Source organism: Castor canadensis, chromosome 15, assembly GCF_047511655.1.
Source record: "Castor canadensis chromosome 15, mCasCan1.hap1v2, whole genome shotgun sequence".
NCBI classification, from domain to species: Eukaryota; Metazoa; Chordata; class Mammalia; order Rodentia; family Castoridae; genus Castor; species Castor canadensis.
In genome coordinates, this window is record NC_133400.1 from 78,950,100 (window position 1) to 78,970,992 (window position 20,893).

Genomic DNA, 20,893 nt, shown 5'->3' on the forward strand with positions numbered 1-20,893 from the left:
GTTTACACATCCAGTATGATGTCTTTTGACAAATTTATTTGCCTGTGTAACCACTACTATCAACATATTCAGCATTTATATTTCCCTAAAAGAACTCCTGTGTCTATTCTTAGTCTGTTCTCCTCACAGACATCCCCAGCCCCAGGCAACCCTGTCATTATAGATTAGATTTTCCTTTTCTGGAGTCTCATATGAAAATAATCATACAACATATAAAGTTTTGTGCTTGGCTTCTTTTTGGTCAGTATAAAGTTTGAGATTTGTTCATATTGCACATGGAATAGTTTAATCCTTTTTATTGCTGAGTAATATCCCACTGTATGAATACACTATAATTTGTCTATTCACGTGTGAATGGATACATGGGTTATTTTTAGTTTGAGATTACTATGATTAAAGCTGCTATGAACGTTTGTATCCAAGTCTCTGTGTGAACATGAGTTTTTATTTGTCTTGGTTAAATACCAAGATTTAAAATATTCAGTCATACGGCAAGTGTATGTTGATCTTTTTAAGAAAAAGCCAAATTACTTTTCAAAGCAGTATTCTCTTTAGCTTTGCGTGAGGTAACCAATTGCTCCTTTCTTCCCTTTGATACTATCTCCAAGGCTTTACTCTGAGCACTAGGACTAGGATACCTCAAGAAGTATCTGAACTGGCTTGTAGGGGCCATCCCTTTGTTGCCCTGTGCAGAATTCTTTTCACTGCGGGGTTACAGAATAGTGGAACAAGCAGATTTGGGGTGACAAACTGTTGCAGGCGTATCTGTGTTTTTTAATGGATAATTTCACTTAAACTTCACAACAATTCTATGCAGTAGATTAAAAATATTATGCCAACTGAGGAAACTGAGGCATAAAAAGGTTAAATTGCCCAAATTCACACAGTTCATTTGATGGGTGGAGTCAGGGATTTGGGGTTTAAATTTCACTAATCTGACTCCAAAGCCTGCTTCTTAACCCCATGCTTGCTTTAAGGTGAAACTGGAAAGAGATATTGTAAAAAGCATGGATCTTGAAAGGAAGAGAGGAGTAAAAGGAGAGAAGGGAAGGGAAGGGAAGGGAAGGGAAGGGAGGAGCGAGAATGAGAATCACAAGAGTAGTGCACAGTGGACACTACTCTCCCTGCTGTGAAGAGTTTTATGGGCCCCACGACTAGGTTATCTATATCTGTTCAAACTTTTCTTTTTTGGTTGTCTTGTCATGTCCTCTTTATCGTCCTCTGACCTCCAAGCTTCCACGATGAATCTCTGTCAGTGCTTTTAGAGCCCTGGCTCTGGGAGAATCCCAGAAAGTGAGATAATCTCAGTGCATTTACGTTTTTACCTGCCCATCTGGCCAGTAAAAGTGACACGGGGCGACTTGAGCGCTTCTTCCCCAGAAGCGCTACAGAGTGAGTGTTGGGGACCGGAGTCCCCCTCTTCCAGTCTCCACTTTACAAAAGACTGGGCGGGGCAGGCCGGGTCAAGTTCAGGTGTGTGGCGTCTGAGCCCACAGAGCGCACCAGCAAGGCGCACGTCGCACAGGAGTCTGGACATCTCTCGAGGAAGAGGTGCTCCCAGCTAGCAGGAGAATAGCTCTTCCATGAGAGCGCACAGCACAGTGCCGCCTGGAAACCGCGACCCGGGGCTGGCGGCCCTGCGCCCCCCTGTCCCCGCGCGCGCGGGTGACAGTGCCCCTGGCCGCGCGCTCCCGAGAGGCGGGGACAAGGGCGGGGCGGGGCGGGTGGTGGCCGGAGCTCGCGGCGCCGAGCCCCCTGCGCGCGGCACATGGGGCGCTGGACCGAGGCGGAGGCGCGCTCGGCGGGGCCCCCTCCCACTCCCCTACCCCTGTCTTCCACGTCCCCTGGGTGCGCGGCCACCATGGCGTCCAGCGAGGAGGACGGCACCAACGGTGGCGCTTCGGAGGCAGGCGAGGAGAAAGAGGCCACCAGCAAGAGGAGGCGCCTGGGCTTCTTGGCCACCGCTTGGCTCACCTTCTACAACATCGCCATGACCGCAGGGTACGCGCGCCCCGAAGGGCCTTCACCATCCCCAGGCCCTCCTTCCCGGACGCTCCGGGCCAGGCGGCGGGCGGAGAGGGCGCACGGGGCTGGACAGTTGGGTGGTCGCGGCGCGGGGTGGGGGAAGGGGGTGCGAGGTTGGTGGCCGTGGGGGAGGGGCGCCGCCGCCCGGGTTGAATGGAGCCGGGCGGGGCGCGGGGGAGGCCGCGGCACTGCTCGCTGGGCATTGCCTAATACGGTGCACGGCGTGGCGCGGCGGCCGCGGGGTTAAGTATAGACCCGGGCAGGAATGCGGAGTCGATCAGCTGGGAAGGCGGCTCCGGCCGGGCCGCCACCTCGCGCTGCTGTTGAAGAAACACCGGGGGACCACCCCAAGCCCGGAGCTGTCCGCGGACAGTGCCGCGCACTGTCGCTTCCCGGCCCGCCCGGGCTCTGACAGCGCTTCTCTTGCTACAGGTCGCTGGACACTTTCCTAACTCTTTATGTCACCGCCACTTTTTCTTTTTTTCAGCCTTGGTACATCTTAAAGCTTCTTAACTTGGAACGAGTTTTTAAAACACTAACTCTACCTTCTGGGCGCATGGCAGTCGTGTCCTGCTTCTTTATGGCCTCATGCTCCGTTTCTGATACCCTGGACTTTTATATCTGGCTCTTAGTGTCACTTGGAAGTTAGGGTTACACAATGACTATCGCTCTTCAAAGAGCTGTCCAAGTGACTGCTGTGTCAACTGCTTCTCAAAAGCTCTCGGGAAGATGCGTTTCCGTTGCTAAATTATATTTACTTTTTTTTTTTTTTTAGTTTTCCCAGTAACACACGAAAGTACTTGTAACCTGTAGAAAAGTGAGGAAACATTTGAAGTTGAATCGCTTGGTCAAATTCACAAACAGCAAGTGGCAGACGTGGATTTCCACCCAAACTACCAGACTCCAGAGTCTGTGTGACTTCATCTCTCTGCCTTCCTAAATTTTATAATCTTGAAAGGAGAGAAAACATGTATTCAAAGCAACTGTAGAAGAACCCAGCACCCACCATGAGCTGCTGCACCGTGAGATACTGTCCGGGCTGCGAAACTTCTCTTCTCTCTGGGATAGTCTCATGCAGTTAATAAGCATTTCTGGAATACATGTTGTGTGTTAATTGGCTGGCTGGCTCTTCTTTTTCCAGGCCACTCCATTTTGAAGGCCAGGTTGCAAATTCAAAACTGAAAATCACAATCCCCCCCCCAAAAAAAAGCTTTCAGTGACTCCTCCATTGCCCCCACTGACATTTAATCTAAGGGATTTAGTCTGTTTGTTATTCAAGGCCATTTGCAGTCTGTTTCCAGATTTTCCCCTTCCAGTTTTCCTTTTCTTTTTTGACAGTGCTGGAGTTTGAAGTCAGGGCCTCATGCTTGCTAGGCAGTCACTCTACGTTTCAAGCCACAATTGTATTTGAAATCTCTGACTCACGATTCCTCAAATTCAGTGCATTTTCACAGTACCCTCTGTCTTTTCGCAGACTGCTCGCTCTTTCTACAATGGCCTCCGTATTCTTCCCTTGACTTCTAATCAAGTCAAGTCAGCCTATTTGAAATATCTTAGGTCTCCTGCCTCATCTGGAGCCAAATCGAATGCTTTCTTTTTTGCGTTCTCACACTTCATTCCTGTTCTTCCTCCCCTTCCCCAGCAAACCAGTGCTTATCCTAAAAATATCTGTTTCTCTGCCTCTACTGAGACAGCCACAGGGCGAAGGTAACCATATGGAATAATCCACTTTGGCGGAGGCTTTCTAGAGATGTTGAGATTTGAAGAAGGAATAGGATTTGAATGCGTAGAGGATAGACATTTCAAGTGAGATAAATTCTGGAAAGAAGCATGAGATGCTATTCTGGTATATTATTGAACAAGAGGAGTATGTTGGAGAATAGTCGTGGATAAGATTGGAGTTGGTGTTAAAATTGGGGCCAAAATCTGCATTTAATGAAGTAGCAAAGATTAACCGAGGGAGGTTCTTTTTGTTCCTGTAACTTTTTAGTTCTCTTTCAGCAGAACTTTAGAATGCTTACTGACTTTTTCCAGTAATACAGAATAAGATAAAATAGCATTTAAGAAATCCAGACAGGTGATGGTGTGGCTTAAGTGGTAGATAGCCTGCCTAGCAAGCACAAGGCCCTGAGTTCGACCCCTAGTACCACAAAAAGAAAGAAAGAAAGAAAAAAAGAAATACATGTTTACATAAGCATAAAAAGGAACTTGTCTAATTCTATAAGCCTAGTATAATCGTATTTTGCTTTGATTTGTTTCCGTCGAATTAGTGGCTTGTGATAAATTGTCAGGAATAAAATTACACCTTTGAAGGATTTTTATGATACTTATCCATAATAGGTTCTTGACTAAGGAAGTGAGTAGTCCCCTCTCATACCCGCTGTTCAACATAAGTTTAAGTGCATTGTCCTAGGTCAAGTGGGGGACATCAGGCAAATTTTCCAGGTCTGTCCTTAAAGAAGTATAACCTAGGGAAATTTCTGTATAAATAAGGATTGCAATAGAAGGAGAAGAAGTAGATAAGCAAACAGGTAGGGTGAACCAGAGAACGCTTTGTGTGGGATACTGTAATCTTTGAACTGAGCAGTGAAGGATAAGTAGGACTTAATGGGTATCGAAGAGAAGACAGAAGGAGTTAGGGTAGAGATGTGAAGTTGCTACACATCTGGTGAGATAACAACAACGGCCTGAAGTGTGCAGAGTGGGAAGTGAAGGTGGAAGGGCCTTAGGTGTCTTGCCTACAGGTGGATTTTAATGCACTAACAGTACAGGAAGATGTTGATTAAAGATTTTATTTCATTCCTTTGAAGCTGGTTAACCTCAGACATGTTATTTAACTTCTCCGACACATAGTTTTCACATCTGTAAAACTGAACAATACAAATACTCTGTTAGATTAGGATAAGAAATAAAGAAATAATAGGTATACAGTTCTTAGCACAGGTACCCGATGCATAGTAGGTGTTTAAAAATGGTCATTTCCATTCCCCACATGTAATTTAAAATTACACTTCTTGCAAAAAGAGAAGCAGTTTAAGATATTTTCACGGAAAATGTAGTGTGACTTAATAGAACAATGAAACCAAGGTTTATTTCTCAAAATGTTAAGTAATAGCCTTATCTTCTAGATAAATTTTATTGCTGAGGAGGTTGGACTGGTTGCATGGATCTCCACAAATTTATCAATTCATCTGTTGATGGACTTTTGGGTTCTTGGCTATAACAAGCTGGGAACCTTCATGTATCATGTATAAGGCTTTTGTTTTTCTTGTGTGTAAGAATCCACAAATGTAGTGACTCAGTCATATAGTAGTCCCATGTTTAATTTTTAAGAAACTGCTAAACTTTTCCCAAGTAGTTATACTATTTTATCTTCCCACTTTCAATGAATGAGACAGTTATATCCCCTCTGACATTTGGTGTATGGCTGGTCGTCATAATTTTAGATATTCTATAGGTATATTATGTTGTCTTGCTGTGATTTTAACTTCCATTTCCCTAGTGACTAAAGATGCTGAGTGTTTTCACATGCTTACTTGCGGCTTATATGTCTTCTTGAGTTTTTCGTTTAATGAGTTGTTTGATTTCCTAATAGTGAGTTTTGAGAGTTCTTTATACAGTCTGAGTACAAATCCTTTGCCAGATATGTGATTTGCAAATGTTTCCTACCTGCTGTGGCTTGGTTTCCTTCTCTTAATAGTGTCTCTCAGAGCAGGTGGTCTTAATTTGAAGTGCAGTTTATCAGTCTTTTCTCTTAAAAACCTCAGCTTAACTCTTTGTTGGCACAAGTGTCTAGGTGCAATCAGTTCAAACACTCATATGTTGGCTACAAAGGAAAGTAAAAATTTATTCTTGGAAAGGCCGTTTAAAGGTGTTAATGAACAATTATGAGTGTACAGATATATGAAAATTGAAGACATTTCTCATACACGCCTCCAAGTGGATACTTGGAAATTGGAAATAAGAGTGTCATTATTTTTCAAATTGAACAAATTGCAAAAGAAAAGAGAAGGAAGGAAGGACCCAGGGAAGAAAGGAGGGCAGAGGAGAAAACCTATAAATTAAGAGTTATGTAATTAGTCATACCTGCCAATTACAGTATATGAAGCCTATTTCAATCATGATTTAAAATAATTATGAGACAATTGAGGATATTTGTACTTCACTTAATGTTTTACAATATTAAGAAGTTACTGTTTTGATGTGGGTAGTGATATAATTTTTCTGAGAAAATAATCATTTTAGAGGTACACAGTGAAACATTTGTAATTATATTACAGAATATTATGAATCTGATTCAAAATAATCAGGGAAGGGAAGTCATAGATGTTTGGAGGAAACAAGGTTGACTATCAGATGATAATCCTTGAAGCTGGGTCGTGGGCACATGGGGGGTTCATTATACCATTCTTTATAAATTTGATGAGTTTGAAATTGCTTACAATAAAAAATTTAAAGGCAATATTGAAATTATTTTTTAAAAGAAGGCATGGGCATAGATAACTGTTTCAGGGAACAAGTGGTCTGTCTTCGAGGAATCTCAGAAGAAAAAGAAATACCTGAAGTCAGCTAGAAGATCGAGATAAGGTTTTTCAGGATTATTATAACCATCATGGCGTGAAAAGACCCTGTGTTTTGTAAGTTATGATTCTTGCTTCTTGTTAAAGAAGTAAAGATAAATACTGTTATCTTTACTTACTAATTTAAGAGTGCCCTGAGGCAAAAGCTATGACCCATTTATCTCTGTATCCCCAGCAGTTAGCCTAATATCTGGCTTAACAGTAAATATTGAACCCAAAAGATGAATAACTGAGTGAATGAATAAATGAAACAAGCAAGAAATCTTCTACATATGTAACACATTTCTTGTTATTTTTCTCTTTTGAATAGAACCTGTTTTATCAAAGACCATATCTATTTCGGTTCATGTAATCAATAGCTGTGGCATATTTAAAACCAAAACAGAACAAAACATGTCAGAAAATAATTCCTAATAGGAGCTAGTCCAGTTGCTTTGGATTTTTGTTTTATTTTTTATTATAATCACTTACCAAATGGATAAAGGAAGCCGAAAGTTAGCTATCAGTAGAGTCCTCAGAGAAACTTTGACAGTTTGATGGTAGGATTAGGGAGTGAGCTCTGGTTAGCTTAGAGTAGGTGGTACCCTTATTTACTGAAAAACAGATGAGGTTAGAATAGTTGGTTCGCTGGGCCTTTCAAACCCCAGAGTGCATTAATTTATTTTGAACCTTAGTGATTGATGTGTGTGTGATGCTGTACTACTTGATACAATGCTGCCACCTACGGACAACAGTAAAACTTGAAATGTTACAGTTACAGTGCATGGGTTTTTGTAGAGTGCTCTTCAAAAATGTAGAAAATGACATTTGAATTAATCCTTGGATGAGTTCTTTGTTAGGTTAATCATTGCTTCTCAAATTTATTCTTTATAGTTGTCTAGTTTGGGTTTGCCTAGAAACAGACAAGTGCATGAAAAATGTGAATGAAAACATCTTTATTAAGCTATTTGTTTTGTCATTGGAAGCTCAGGGACTTGGAATTAAGGATAGTGAAATTGTAATATTTTAAGCTTGGGAGGTGCCCAAAACACTGTCCAGATTAGCACTCTAGGATTATCCCAGCACTGAATGCAGTGTTGGCTCTTATACCAGATTGAGCTGAATCCAGTGGAAAGAGTACAGGACTTGGGATCAAAGATCCTAGAGTCTTATTTCAGCTTTGTCCATTAGCATACTCCAAGACTTGGGCTCAGTCACTTAATGTCTCTGAATGACGACTGTCTTGTCTGAAAGAATGGCCTTCAACCTTTTGTGAAAGCACACTATTACCAGTTAAAATATCCGAGCATAGACTCTGTGTATAACTTTTATAATGCATTTATAATATAAATTTGAATTGCTATGTAATCATGGTAATTGGAGCCAGACCAAGTGAGTGTAGTTGCCCAGGAGCAGAGCTTTCCATCCCAGCTGGCTAGCTGTGTGTCCCTTCGAGTCTGTTTCCTCAGCAGTAAAATTGGATAATACTTCATGGGTGACTGTGAAGGTTAAGCGTTAATATATAACAGTGTCTGGACCATAGAAAGAATCTGAAATCACACTGTTGCCACTGCTGGTGTCATTAATATTTCTGCATCTCAGAAGTCTTTGACTGTTCTAGACATTTACCTGACTTCTTGTCATATCTCAAAAGCAGGTCACTGCTGTTACCTCATTAGGTGCTGAGGAAGAAAAGTTCTAGGGGTGAAAGTGTCATTCTGTTATTGCCATACTGTTCTGTCCAGCTGTCATTTTCACCATATTCTGTCAGTAGGCTTTTTTCTTTTTTTGTTTTGCAGGAATCTTTTTAAGCCATTTGTCCACTATATGTTGTTTAGTTAAAATTGTAGGTTAGAGTAAACATAAATCTGTATAAGTAGACATTTTGGAGATCTCTGCTCCTAAAACCTGGGATAGCTACTTATTTCCATGGATGTATTATTCTTTTAAAAAGCCATAGATGAGCGACTTTCTTAACCTTCAACATGTTTTCATAATTGCAAGGGAACCTGACTCCAGGAAGAGTAAGAAATATGTATGAGAAACCTGGTGTCCCCTTGTGTAGCTGCTATTTTAAGTACTGTTAACTCATGGAGCAGAGTCCATATTTAATATACAAATATAAGCTGAAAAGCAAGGATATATGTATTTTTTTGGGTTTTAAAAATAAACTCTTTGAAAGCAGACACATATCTGATCTTTGGTATGTATCCCTCTATGGCATAGCAGTTGTTTTTATTTAGTGAAAATTATGCAAATGGTAAGTATAATTCTTATTAAAGATTCCTACTTATAATTATGTACTATTGTTTGTGTAAAATACATATTTTTTATGCATATACAGTTTTTGACAGCTTTTGATCTCAATACCTTTATATAATTATTAAAACTTCTATGGTAAACTAATTTTTTTTTCAGTACTGTGACTTGAACTCATGGCCTTCACCTTGAGCCACCCACCAGCCCTTTTTTGTGATTTTTTTTTTTTTGAGATAGGGTCTCATGAGCTATTAGCTAGGGCTGGCTTTGAATTGCAGTCCTCCTCAACTCCTCCTTATCTCTGCCTCCTGAGTAGCTAGAATTATAGGTGTGAGCCACTTGCACCCAACTTAAGTTTTGATAAATAGAACTAATTTCTTTGGCCCATCCGTTTCTTTGCTGAGCCCCCAAAATTCACTGGACATTGTTTTGTCTGTAGTTGGTCTCTTATATGTTGTTATTTCCTTTGGAGAGTTGGTATAAAAATACCATTGTGGGCTTTTTTTTTGGCAGCACTGGGGTTTGAACTCAGGGCCTTGCCCTTGCTAGGCAAGCACTCTTACTGCTTGAGCCACTCCACCAGCTCGCCTGTGGACTTTTAAAAAACAGAGTAATGATCTGAGCATAATAAAACATGCATATTACTACATAAATTGTGGCATTTCTTTTCAGGACATTCAGTGACATTTGCCACCTCAATCTTTGTAAAATGTTCAGGTCACTGGCATGAGGTATACATTCACATTGCTGTGCAGCCAGCATCACCAGCCACCTCCCCGACATCATCTAGCAAAACTGAAACTCTGTTCCCATTAAACACTAACTCCCCATTGTCCTGTTTACCCCTCCCCCCTGGCAAGGACCGTTCTACTTTCTGCTCGCTCTGATTTGATTTCTTTCATATAAGTGAGATCATATAGTATTTGCCCTTTTGTGACTGGCTTAGTTCACATAATAATGCCTTCAGGGTTTTTCCATGTCATGACATGTATGGAAAATTCTTCTTATAAGGCTGAATAATATTCCATCGTAAGTATAGACTACATATTTGTGTATCCATTCAGTAATTTATGGATACCTGGGTTGCTGCTACCTTTTCAGTATTGTGAATAATACTGCTATAAACACATGTACAGAGCAGTGGTATTAATTTTGATAGAACTTTGTAAAATTCTTTTATCTTCTCTAGGTGGTTGGTTCTAGCTATTGCCATGGTACGCTTTTATATGGAAAAAGGAACGCACAGAGGTTTATATAAAAGTATTCAGAAGACACTTAAATTTTTCCAAACATTTGCCTTGCTTGAGGTAAGTTTTTCATCATGCTATTTTCAGTGCTATACTGTTTATTTATTTGCAAATATTTTTGTTGAACAATGTCAGTCTTATTTTGCTAATTATATACCACTTACGGATTTGTTTAATAGCAGTGCTGACAAGCATTTATTTTATGTTTTATATAATTGATTTGTGATTTTTTATTTGCTTACAGATAGTGCACTGTTTAATTGGTGAGTTTTTGCTTTAATTTTATGCTATTATTATAAATCACCTTTAGGGCAATAGTTGACTCATTTTTCTCTTTCAGGAATTGTTCCTACTTCTGTGCTTGTGACTGGGGTCCAAGTGAGTTCAAGAATCTTCATGGTGTGGCTTATTACTCACAGTATAAAACCAGTAAGTTATGGAATGAAAATGTGTTGTCTACCTGAGCTTGCAGGACAGACTTTTGTTAATAGGAATCTGAAATATTAACACAAATATTTCAGGAAGCAGAACAATTGGGCAAAAAGGAGGTGGGCTGGATTTTAAGTAGCATTGTACATTGACTTAATGCTGCATCACCACAACTAAATGAGAAGCATGTGAGGTAATACATATGATAATTTGCTTGATTTAGCCATTCTTTAACTCGTCTGTATTTCAGAACATCAGGTGGTGTACCATAAATATACACAACTTAAATTTGTCAATTAGAAATAATTTTTTAAAGTTAGAGGTGAGTAACATAGGGAAAAATTAACATTCATGGATGTATGACAGGAGAAAGACCTAATTACTGGATCTAATTAGCAGCTTAAACTTGGTAGACAAAACAGACATCATGCAGACTCTGTGATGATATGGGCCTTTTAAAGCCATGTCAGAAACATTTCCCAGCTAGCCTTTCTGACCTTTTTGACAGCCTTGTAGTCTCCTGTCCATGTGAGGACAGATCTCTGGCCTCCTTTCCATTCCACAGATGCCTTTCTTGTCTCCTGTGTGCTTGGGGCTGACACCTAACCTTTCTACTTCCTCTGAGCCTCACTGGCCTCCATCTGCATAGGGGCAGATCGCTGACCTTCTGCCCTTTTACTACTCTACACTTCAGTTCTCTTGACTAGGATCTTTCATTCAACTTGCTTGATCCACTAGGTCCCTAATCAGAACTGTCATATAGATAGTAATGTGTATATGCCACACAGAGAGCCAAATTTTTTATTAATTAAGATTGCTTACTAGTTTGAAAGCAGGAGTGCAATATTGACAGAATAAAAGATTACTCCAGGCAGTGAGTGAATATAATAGTTGGGTTAGGACCACAAGAAATCGGAAGAGGGAAAAGAAAGACAAAAGACGGTGTAGCCAACATTAACTTGAGAGAAGCAATTAAAGAAAAGCAGTGAGTCCCAAAGGGAAAAAAGAACCTTCTGCTCCTTTTATCCTCCACAGGATTTGTCCCCCTAGAATTACTATTTCTGTTTATCCAAAAGTAGTTTCACAGTGGCATCTTATCAACCACTCTATAATTAATTCATCTGTATTTCTTAAACACATTCTATATGCCTGGCACTGTGCTAATTTTTTGGATTTATGAAAATGAATAAGACAATTCCAGCTCTCACTGTACTGGATGTTGAGAAGTGGGGGGCAGTCATACAAGTGTTGATCATGCAACAAGTACTAAATGTATAGTTAATCTATGCCTGACACTGTGTTAGGGATTTGGCTGCTAATAATACAAATATGGTTCCCACTCTGTGGAGCCAATTATTGAGAGAGAAGCGAAATAAGTAGTTACACAAAGACTTATTTAATTATATTGGGCTTAAGCGCTTTGAAACAAAAGTCCAGTAAGCATCATAATAAATACCTATAGTTTAGTCTGCTCTAGGGAGTGAGGAAAGGCTTCCCCCTAAAAATGGACATCTACATTGAGCACTGACAGATGTACAAGAGTTAGCCAGAAAAAATTTGAACTCAAATTGTTCATATAAATATGAACAAGGTACTGTAAGAACAAGGAAGGTGAATAAGTAACCACTCAAGTAAAAAGGTTCAGGAAATGCATGTCAGCTTTTGCCAACATAAACAACTTAAGGGGGAAAAGACTTATAGCTCACAGTTTCAGAGGTTTCAGTCCATAGTCCTTGACTTTGTTGAATCTTGACTGGTGGTAAGGCAGAGCATCATAGTGAAGGAGCATGTGGTAGAGGTTACTACCTCATGGAAGACAGGAAACAGAGAGAGAGGAAGTGGCCATGTACCAGGTATAACCTTCAAAGGCACACCCCCAGTGACCTACTTCCTCTAGCTAGGTCCTACCTCCTAAAGTTTCTACCACCTCCCCAAATAGTGCTATCAACTCAGGCTGAGGGGTACCTTTCATATTCAGACCATAACAGGAAAGTTTTCCAGAAGGTATGATCTTTTAGTTGGGTCTTAAAATCTGAGAAAGGATTTTTCTGTGGGAAGCAATAAGGGCATAACATTCCCTTATTCTAATTAGAGGAAGTAGCATATTGTGAATACACAAAAGTTCATGGCACATTCTAGAAATAACATAAAGTGTAGTATCACCAGGGTGAGAAGTTGATGGGATGGTTGAATTATTGGAGTTGAAGCTGGAAAGATCTCTGAGCTGAAGTTACAGGAACCTTCAATATTGGGCTCAGGTGTTAGGATTTATCTTTTCAGCCTGTTAAGGGTGACCAAAATGTCAAAATCATAAGACTTAACAGATTCTAATGGTTTTGTTTGCTTTGTTTTTAAGAGAAAACTTTCATCCATGAGTATAAATAAAGTGAGGAGAAATTACTTAAGAAATAGTTGGAGTAGTCTGAATAAGAAATGCTAAGGCTCTGAATTAAAATAATGATAAAAAGGATAAAGATGAGTGGGCAGATTACAGGATTAGTATCATAGTAGAGTTTGTGTGATTTGATGACTACTGGAGCTGAGGCTGTAGCTCGGTGGGCAGAGCACTTGTCTAGCATGTGGAAGGCCCTGAGTTTAACAATCTCCAGCACCATAAAAATAAAATTAAATTAAAAAATGGGAAGGTCACATTGTTCCCATTCTGCTTTCCCGGGGATGATGTCCTGGAATGGTGGAGATACTGGCTAGAGTAAAGGATAAGGGAGAAAAATCAGTAAATAGTTGATCATTTCTCTGCATAGGATATACTTAGCATCCCTGTTTATAACTAATTTCATAATGGTGACTACATTGTTTCCTACATTGTGTTTTCTAATCTGAACATTCCATTATAATCGAAGACAAAATAGTTTAAAAATATCTCATTGAAAAAATAAGTTCAAGGATTTCTCTGTAATTCTGCAGATCCAGAATGAGGAGAGCGTGGTGCTTTTTCTGGTCTCGTGGACTGTGACTGAGATCACTCGCTATTCCTTCTACACATTCAGTCTTCTCGACCACTTGCCATACTTCATTAAATGGGCCAGGTGGCGATGTCTTGCAGTTTAGTTTCTCACTGTCCTGTGCATGCTGATTTTGTGTGCTAAGCTAACACCAGAGAATTAAAATTTGTGTTGTAGCTCTATGGTGCCAGAAGCTGTTTTGGCTATTAGTTGTGTTATAACTTGATTCTTAAAAGCTTAATTTAATGATCAGAGATGAATCATATTAAAATCCATTTTATGTGAAATCAATACAAGGCAAATTGTATCCTTAACTATCTCAGAAATGGTCATATATATTTTTGGAACTATATTAAATAAACTATCAAAATATGTTATCTGGTTGATTTTAAAATATTTTAATATTTAATCTAGCATCCACAGTTCCTTAAACAACATCATTTTTAATTTCAATTTTTTTATTTTGCTGTAAGTAAAAGACAGATATTTTTAAAAGTCATATTTATTTGAAATGATTTTATTTGAAATATGGACCATATTTATACTTTAAGGGTTTCAAATATATCTATCCTAAAGCAATAGTTTTTAAAACAAAACATTTGAAGATTTTTGAAGTTTGAATTCTATGAGCAACTGGCATTTTATAGCTATTATAAAGACAAAGCCACTGTTTGGACAACAAATCACAAACCAGCATAGATTCATTCATTCTGTTTTCTTTGTTATGTTTCTTTGTTTATGACACATGGTATATGCCTGCTGCACACCTGAGATGCAGGTGTGCACAAAACAAAACAAAACATGTAGTATATCCTCTTGAGACAAAGACAAAAAAAATTTAAAAACCAACTAATAAATCAGGTGATGGTAAGTACATATGTATGTACCATATGTGTAGGATAAAAAGGGTAAGAATATTTTCATTCTTAATTTTTGTTGTTAAACTACAGAAGCAACACATTTTCATCATAAAAAGCTCAAATAATGCAGAAGTATATAGAATAAACATGGAAAGTTCCTGTTTCTTCTCTTGCCCTGTAGGAAAAAATAATGTGTTTACACATCTAGACCTTTTCCTATTAAAAATGCAAGACCACAGATGTGAGTTTTTTAAAACATAAATAGGGTGATATTATCACCCCATTGCTTTTTGCTAATATCTTGCATTACTATTTTTAAAATCGGTACAGTATATTTCAACCTAGCTCTTCAACTCCAGTACTCCAACACTGCACATGCTGTGTAGTGTGATTGAATCAGTTCTATGTTGCTAAAAGTTAGACCACTTCCAGATATTATGAATAATGCTTTGAGATTTTATATACAATATATCTATATTTCTGTTATTTTAAAAGCACTAATAATTGTATTAATACATTCTTAATTATTAGCTAGTCTCACATTTTAGCTCTCCATATATTAAAAGCTTAACACTTTCTTAAGTGATTATGCTTTTTTAATAACTCATGATTATATATGTTCAAATGTAATAAATTATAATATGTAAATAAAAAGAAAGAAAAACTTTAAAATTATTTACAAACCTTCTACACAGAGATTGCCTTTTACATATGTATGTGTGTGTGTATATATATATATACATATATATTTAAATTTTTTTTAATTTAGCTTTTTAGTTTTAGCAGTACTGGAGTTTGAACTCAGGGCCTCTCACTTGCTAGGCAAGTGATTGCTATACCACTTGAGTTACACCCCAGCCCAGTCTTTTCTAATTCTTATTTTTAATTTTTTTTTGTCAGTACTGGGCCTTGAACTGAGGGCCTCACATATGCTGGGTAGGTACTCTATGACTTGAGCTATGCCCATAGCCCATATATATGTGTGTATACACATATAATATGTATGTGTACTTATATGTATTTTTATATATTTTAAAAATATTCTCTAGCTCCTTTTTAGACATTCTTGGCTTACCAGTTTTTAATATAATACTTTAAAATTATAATCTGAGATTACATGTATTGTCTGATGTAAGAAAGTTGCATTTCATATATGTGTTTGGTTGGATTTACTTTTGTGATAACTGAAAACATACTTCAGTTTCAGAGTTTGGGCTTTTAAGAGGTTGGCAACTTTGCATGTAGTTGGATTTAACTTTGGAGTGTGAATCAGTATCATTTTTGCATGGGAGTCATGTGGATCTCTGGCACCTTTAAAAATATTAACCCATGACATAGTCTCTTTTGTGTGTTTTGTTTACAAAATTTGTTTGAAAAAGATAACAGAATGCACTTAGGTCAGGCATGTTAGCTTTTAATACATTGTCTCTCTGCCTTTTGGGATGCATTTGCATGTCTTAAATTTCTAAAAAAGTACAAAATTCTACCATTCCATGTTTAAATTTGCTGTTTTGAAATCACTTGTCAGTTGCCTTAATGTTGAACAAGGTGTTGTATAAAAATCTTTCAACACTGAAATGTATGGGTTAGCATAATACATGTCAGTTAATCATAACCATGAATAGTTGTTGCATTTCCAAAAAATCTTAAAAATCTCAGCTGCCTAAATATATTTGTCAACTTCATTAAATAATCTAAAATACTATTATATTTAAGTTCTTATAAGGGAGCAATTGTTCTCAAAACTTCATGTTAGAAATGCCTTCTCGTTTATAAATAGTCTGGACTAATGTCAAAATTTTACTACTTTGATTCTATTTACATGTTGAAAGTGTTCCTGTAGATGTCCACAGAACAGATGATTTTATATTGAGTTATGTTTTCGTATTGATTTCCTTTTTAATTTTAAAAGTGCGTTTCCTCTAAAAAATTTGAGGTAACAATTGGGAATCTTCAAGGAAGAATTATATCTTTCTGAATGTGGCCTATATGTAGCTAAATCACCCAAATACTCTCAGAACTTAGATAGTTAAAGACATATATTCTTTGTGAAGTGCAAGTGAGTCCAGATAAACTATATAATTTGTTCTCATTTCATTAGAATTTTTCACTGTCTTTAACACTTCGAAGTTGTTTATTCTAGGAGCAATATTTATTTTCTCTTAAAGAACAGTACTATCAAAAATCAGTTGAGTGTCACATGAATTTAAAAAAACATAAAAATCAGTTTAAGTACTAAGAAATGGGAATATAAAATGTTCAGTTATGTGATTTAAAAAATTGTGATAAGAAAATATTGATTTAAAGTCTACAAAAAAATAACTCACAAGACTGATAAGGAAACAGGGTATAATAGCCAGAGCAAGGAGAGAATAGGTAGGTACAGTGAAGTGATTATTCTTCTTTAACCGTTAATCTATTTGGGCAAACAGTCCTGCCCTTCTCTCCCGTCTCACCTTTGTAAACCTGTGGCACATGGGAATCAGGTGGTTTTTAAGTTGTCTCTAAACTTCTTCAACTGACAAATTTGACTTTTCTTTGTAAATATTCTTACTAACAATCAGATTAAATAAAATATAGATTAATTTGATTTTTCATAAAAATTTGACCCTATTTGTATGGTAATGGTTATATAGTAACTGACTTGGAGAAAAATGATTTTCTAAATAGAGAAATGTCTCAAACTCCAGTGCCACCAAAAAAAAAAGGAAAACACTTAAAGTGTAGCCTAAATAGAGAAATGTCATTGCTTTGATCCTTTAGGTTTTTCCAGTTGGAGATAGGAATAGAGTGCTCCCTACTGGAGGCGTAAAGGAGGCCTGGTCTACTCTGTGACTCTGTTAGAGACCTTACCACAGTCCAGACGAACTGAACAAATGTTGATTTGGGGCTTTGGAAAAACTTTCTCAGCTCTTATTTTCAGCAAGCCAACTCTTGATGGTCAAACACTTGTGTTGTTTTGATATGAAGGCAGTTTTAGATAGTGTACTCATTACCAGTGACTCATGCTTTATGTAGTGTTATCAGTTTTCTGCAATAGTAACTACTTTTTATTAGTAATGACAAAGAGTTTTCCAAATACTTCCTAAAACAACTGCTGTGGTCATTTCAAGGCTTAGAAAAAAATTAGGATCATAATTCGTCTTTTTAAAGCACACCATTTGATCAATAAGTGACTAGCTTCATAATACTACAATAAAAACAAACAAAAACAAAAACAAAAAAACCCCCAAAGCTGCATGACTAGGGTTGGTGGCACATAGCCATAGTCCTAGTGACTCTGACGGCTGAGGCAGAAGGATTGAGACCAGGAATTAGAGACCAGCCTGGAGAACTAGTAAGAACCCCCATCTCAAAAAATGAACAAAAAAACTGCATATACAGTCTTTAAATGTCTAAAAGTCTTTCAGTACTGTAAAATAAGATGACTTCTACTTTTGTTAAGATCTGGCCATTTAGAATGGAGGCTACTACTAGAAAAAGAATGTTAAGCAAATGATTAGAGCAGAAAAATTAACCTGTGTGGTTACTGGAAATGCATACAGAAAGGAAAATTTCTAAGTTTAAATACAGTAATAGTGAAAGAACTGTGATATAAAATCCAGTAATTATGAAAGAAAAATAATTCTGAGTTTTTTTCGTTCTCCAGATACAATTTTTTTATCATCTTATATCCTGTGGGAGTTGCTGGTGAGCTTCTTACAATATATGCTGCATTGCCATATGTGAAGAAATCAGGGATGTTTTCAATAAGACTTCCTAACAAATACAATGTATCTTTTGACTACTATTATTTTCTTCTTATAACCATGGCTTCGTATATACCATGTAAGTATATATTTATTAGTACTTTGATACACAGGTTTTTGGAAAGATACCCTAGTCTAGCTTTAAAAAAGCAAGGAGAAATAATTTGAAATAATTGTTTATGAATACATTAAAACTTCTGCTCAACTCCACATTGATTCATGCTTTAGAATAATTGAAGAGGAGTGAGTCAGAATTTTTTTTACTATGAGAAAAAGGATAAGTATAATGCACAAGTGTTGCTTTTTTCAAAATCACTTAAAATGCACATAGTATGATTTTTTAAAAAAAAATAAATCATTTGAGAAGTATGCCTAAGTGAACTTTAGCAAGCATTTGGTATCATGTATCTGAATGTAAACATTCTACTGAAGAAAATTTCAGGTCATTGCCTATTTATTCATTAAGCATACTTGGAAAATTGTCAAGGAGTACTTTTTAGTCTTATTTGTGTTGCTCTATGTACTTGAAAACAATAAAGCTGCTTTTCTTAAACCATTCTGAATGAAGCAGCCTTTTCACTAATTTGTCATCATCTTTCAAGGATTGCAATGAATTGTGAGGCTTCACTCACTTCAATTAAGTCCTAGTAGTGATATATTTTTTTGTCAATTTTGGATAGTCACTAGCTGGAAATAGGAGAGAAAAGCAAGGTTATTCATCCTTTTCAATAAAATTAGAGACTGATGTCAGTGGGGGAAGAAAGGAGATGAGGAAAGTTTATAGACTCTAACACTTAATATGATATAAAGTATCTCCGCTAAAGTGGATCTTCATAAAACATGGCCAGGTCCTCAAGGTCTCTAGGTTTAAAGCTTTTCCTTTAAAAATGATAAAAATGGTTATCTTCTACCATGCTATCCTGAATCTGTGTCAGATTTCCCACCTGAGCCAGTTCAGGAGAGCTAGGGAGGGGCATGAAATACTGTTTGCTATGCCCCTTGCTTTTTCCAGTACCTTATAGTTAAAGGTAGCATGCCTTGAGCAGAGCCAGAACTGTATAGGTGTCTGTCCTAGAGTTTCAGGTGCAGAGATCGATATCCCCTCCTCATGACCACTGAATCCTGTGCACAGAAGCCTAGGTCCTGATCGATAACTTTAAACAGTTTTTCAGTGTCCTACAGGACATAGACTCTGACCTGTGGTAATAGCAACTTTCCAATTTATGGTTCTGACCATTACTGCAGCTCCCTCTTGCCCCAGGGTCTGTCAGTCAGTGCACTGTGCTTCCTTACCATTACTTATGTTAGCAGAAATATCAACTAATTTTACTTTGCTAATTAAAAGTAGTTGTTGAGTACTAGTTTTAGTACACGAGTGATATTTCTTATTCACTGGTGAGAATATCCAGGTGGGAGAGGTTAAGTGAATGGCTTAAGAAGCATCCAGCTGGTAACACCAAGATTTGAACTCAAGCCCACATCTTCTGCCAAACTACTCAGGATTTTATAGAGGTATTTACAGTAGTCACTCAGCTATACATATAAATGACCTGAATATAGGTATGACATAGTGGCTACATTTATAAGATTGGAAGTACCTAAATTAAAAAAAAACCAAAAACCTGTTTTGCATTCTTGCTGTGTTTGAACTCTATTCTACAAACAAGCTTTTACTCATAGCTGCGTAAAACATCCAAAGCTTGTTTTGTGATGAAGTTCCTTAGTTTGGTGATGAAGTTCCTTAGTTTGGTTATTCTAAGATATTTTTACATTTGTATTATTCATAGCTGATGTCAGTTTGTTCTCAAATCAAAATTTATGCTATGACTTAAAGCATTGGTTCCTATTGGCTCAAAATATTCTCCAAATTTGACTGGACAGATGATCATTTGCTCAGCTGCTGAGTGTGCATGCTTAGAGTCTTTGTAGGCCTCTTGCCTAATCCACTGTCCTGAGGACTAACCATGTTACTAGCATGTGCACATGGGGCAACTGTTTATGTGTGGATGAACCTGGATGTGTGTAGGGAACTCATGAGATCCCTACGGTCCAACAAAATGAAGAGAAGGAAGAAGTGTGGGGCACAGCATTTCAAAGTATTACTGAATTCTAATTTTAGACATAGCCTTCCAGGTCATAATGAAGGTGTATTTATCAAGGTATCTTAAGTTTGATAAAAACAAAAAAAAAAGCAAAACCTCCAACAGTTTATGACATTAAAACATTAGACATGAAATGTGTGGGCCTCTATTAGTGTTCATACACCAAGGTCTGTAAATAAATACTAATGGTAATGTACTTACTCTCACACTTTACAGGTTTTGAGAACAAATAATTTAAAGCATTAGCTTATTTTCTTTGTTTTCTTTTTCCAATGAAGTGTTTCCACAGCTCTATTTTCATATGCTACGTCAAAGAAGAAAGGTGCTTCATGGAGAGGTGGTTGTAGAAAAGGATGATTGAATGATCCCTACAAATAAGGTGCTTTTTCCAGAATAACCAGGATTTACTTGAGTCCAAGTTTTAATAAACAACTTCATGAAATATCACGGATTGTATTGTTTCTTAAAATATAACTTGAGACACATGCCAGTGTTTGTCTTCATATTGTGCCAAGTCTTACTCTCTCTCTCTTTTTTTTTTACAAGAACTGTATAAATATTAGCAACTCTAGTTGTTGATTACTCAGCAAATAATCGGGTGTGTTACTTGGAAAAAAAGCTTTTGTTAGTTTTACTAATTTATTTTTGCAGCATATGCTCAAGGCTTTTAAAATCAATATTTTAGAATTAGTTTAATACT

The 20,893-nt window shown here is 37.5% G+C and overlaps 1 protein-coding gene across 2 annotated transcripts; it reads left to right on the plus strand.

Annotated features, from left to right (window-relative positions):
- The first annotated feature begins 1,719 nt into the window (after positions 1-1,719).
- Hacd1 (3-hydroxyacyl-CoA dehydratase 1) lies at positions 1,720-20,640 on the plus strand. Of its 2 annotated transcripts, XM_020180982.2 has the most exons (7): positions 1,720-2,001; positions 10,033-10,150; positions 10,335-10,353; positions 10,431-10,519; positions 13,445-13,566; positions 17,992-18,170; positions 20,472-20,640. In XM_020180982.2, the coding sequence occupies exons 1-7, from the start codon at positions 1,769-1,771 to the stop codon at positions 20,552-20,554; spliced, it is 843 nt and encodes a 280-aa protein (XP_020036571.1). In that variant the 5' UTR covers positions 1,720-1,768; the 3' UTR covers positions 20,555-20,640. The 2 variants fall into 2 exon arrangements, with proteins under 2 accessions (XP_020036571.1, XP_020036573.1); XM_020180984.2 differs by lacking the exons at positions 13,445-13,566; positions 20,472-20,640 and having other exon boundaries at positions 17,992-18,164.
- Positions 20,641-20,893: the final 253 nt, after the last annotated feature.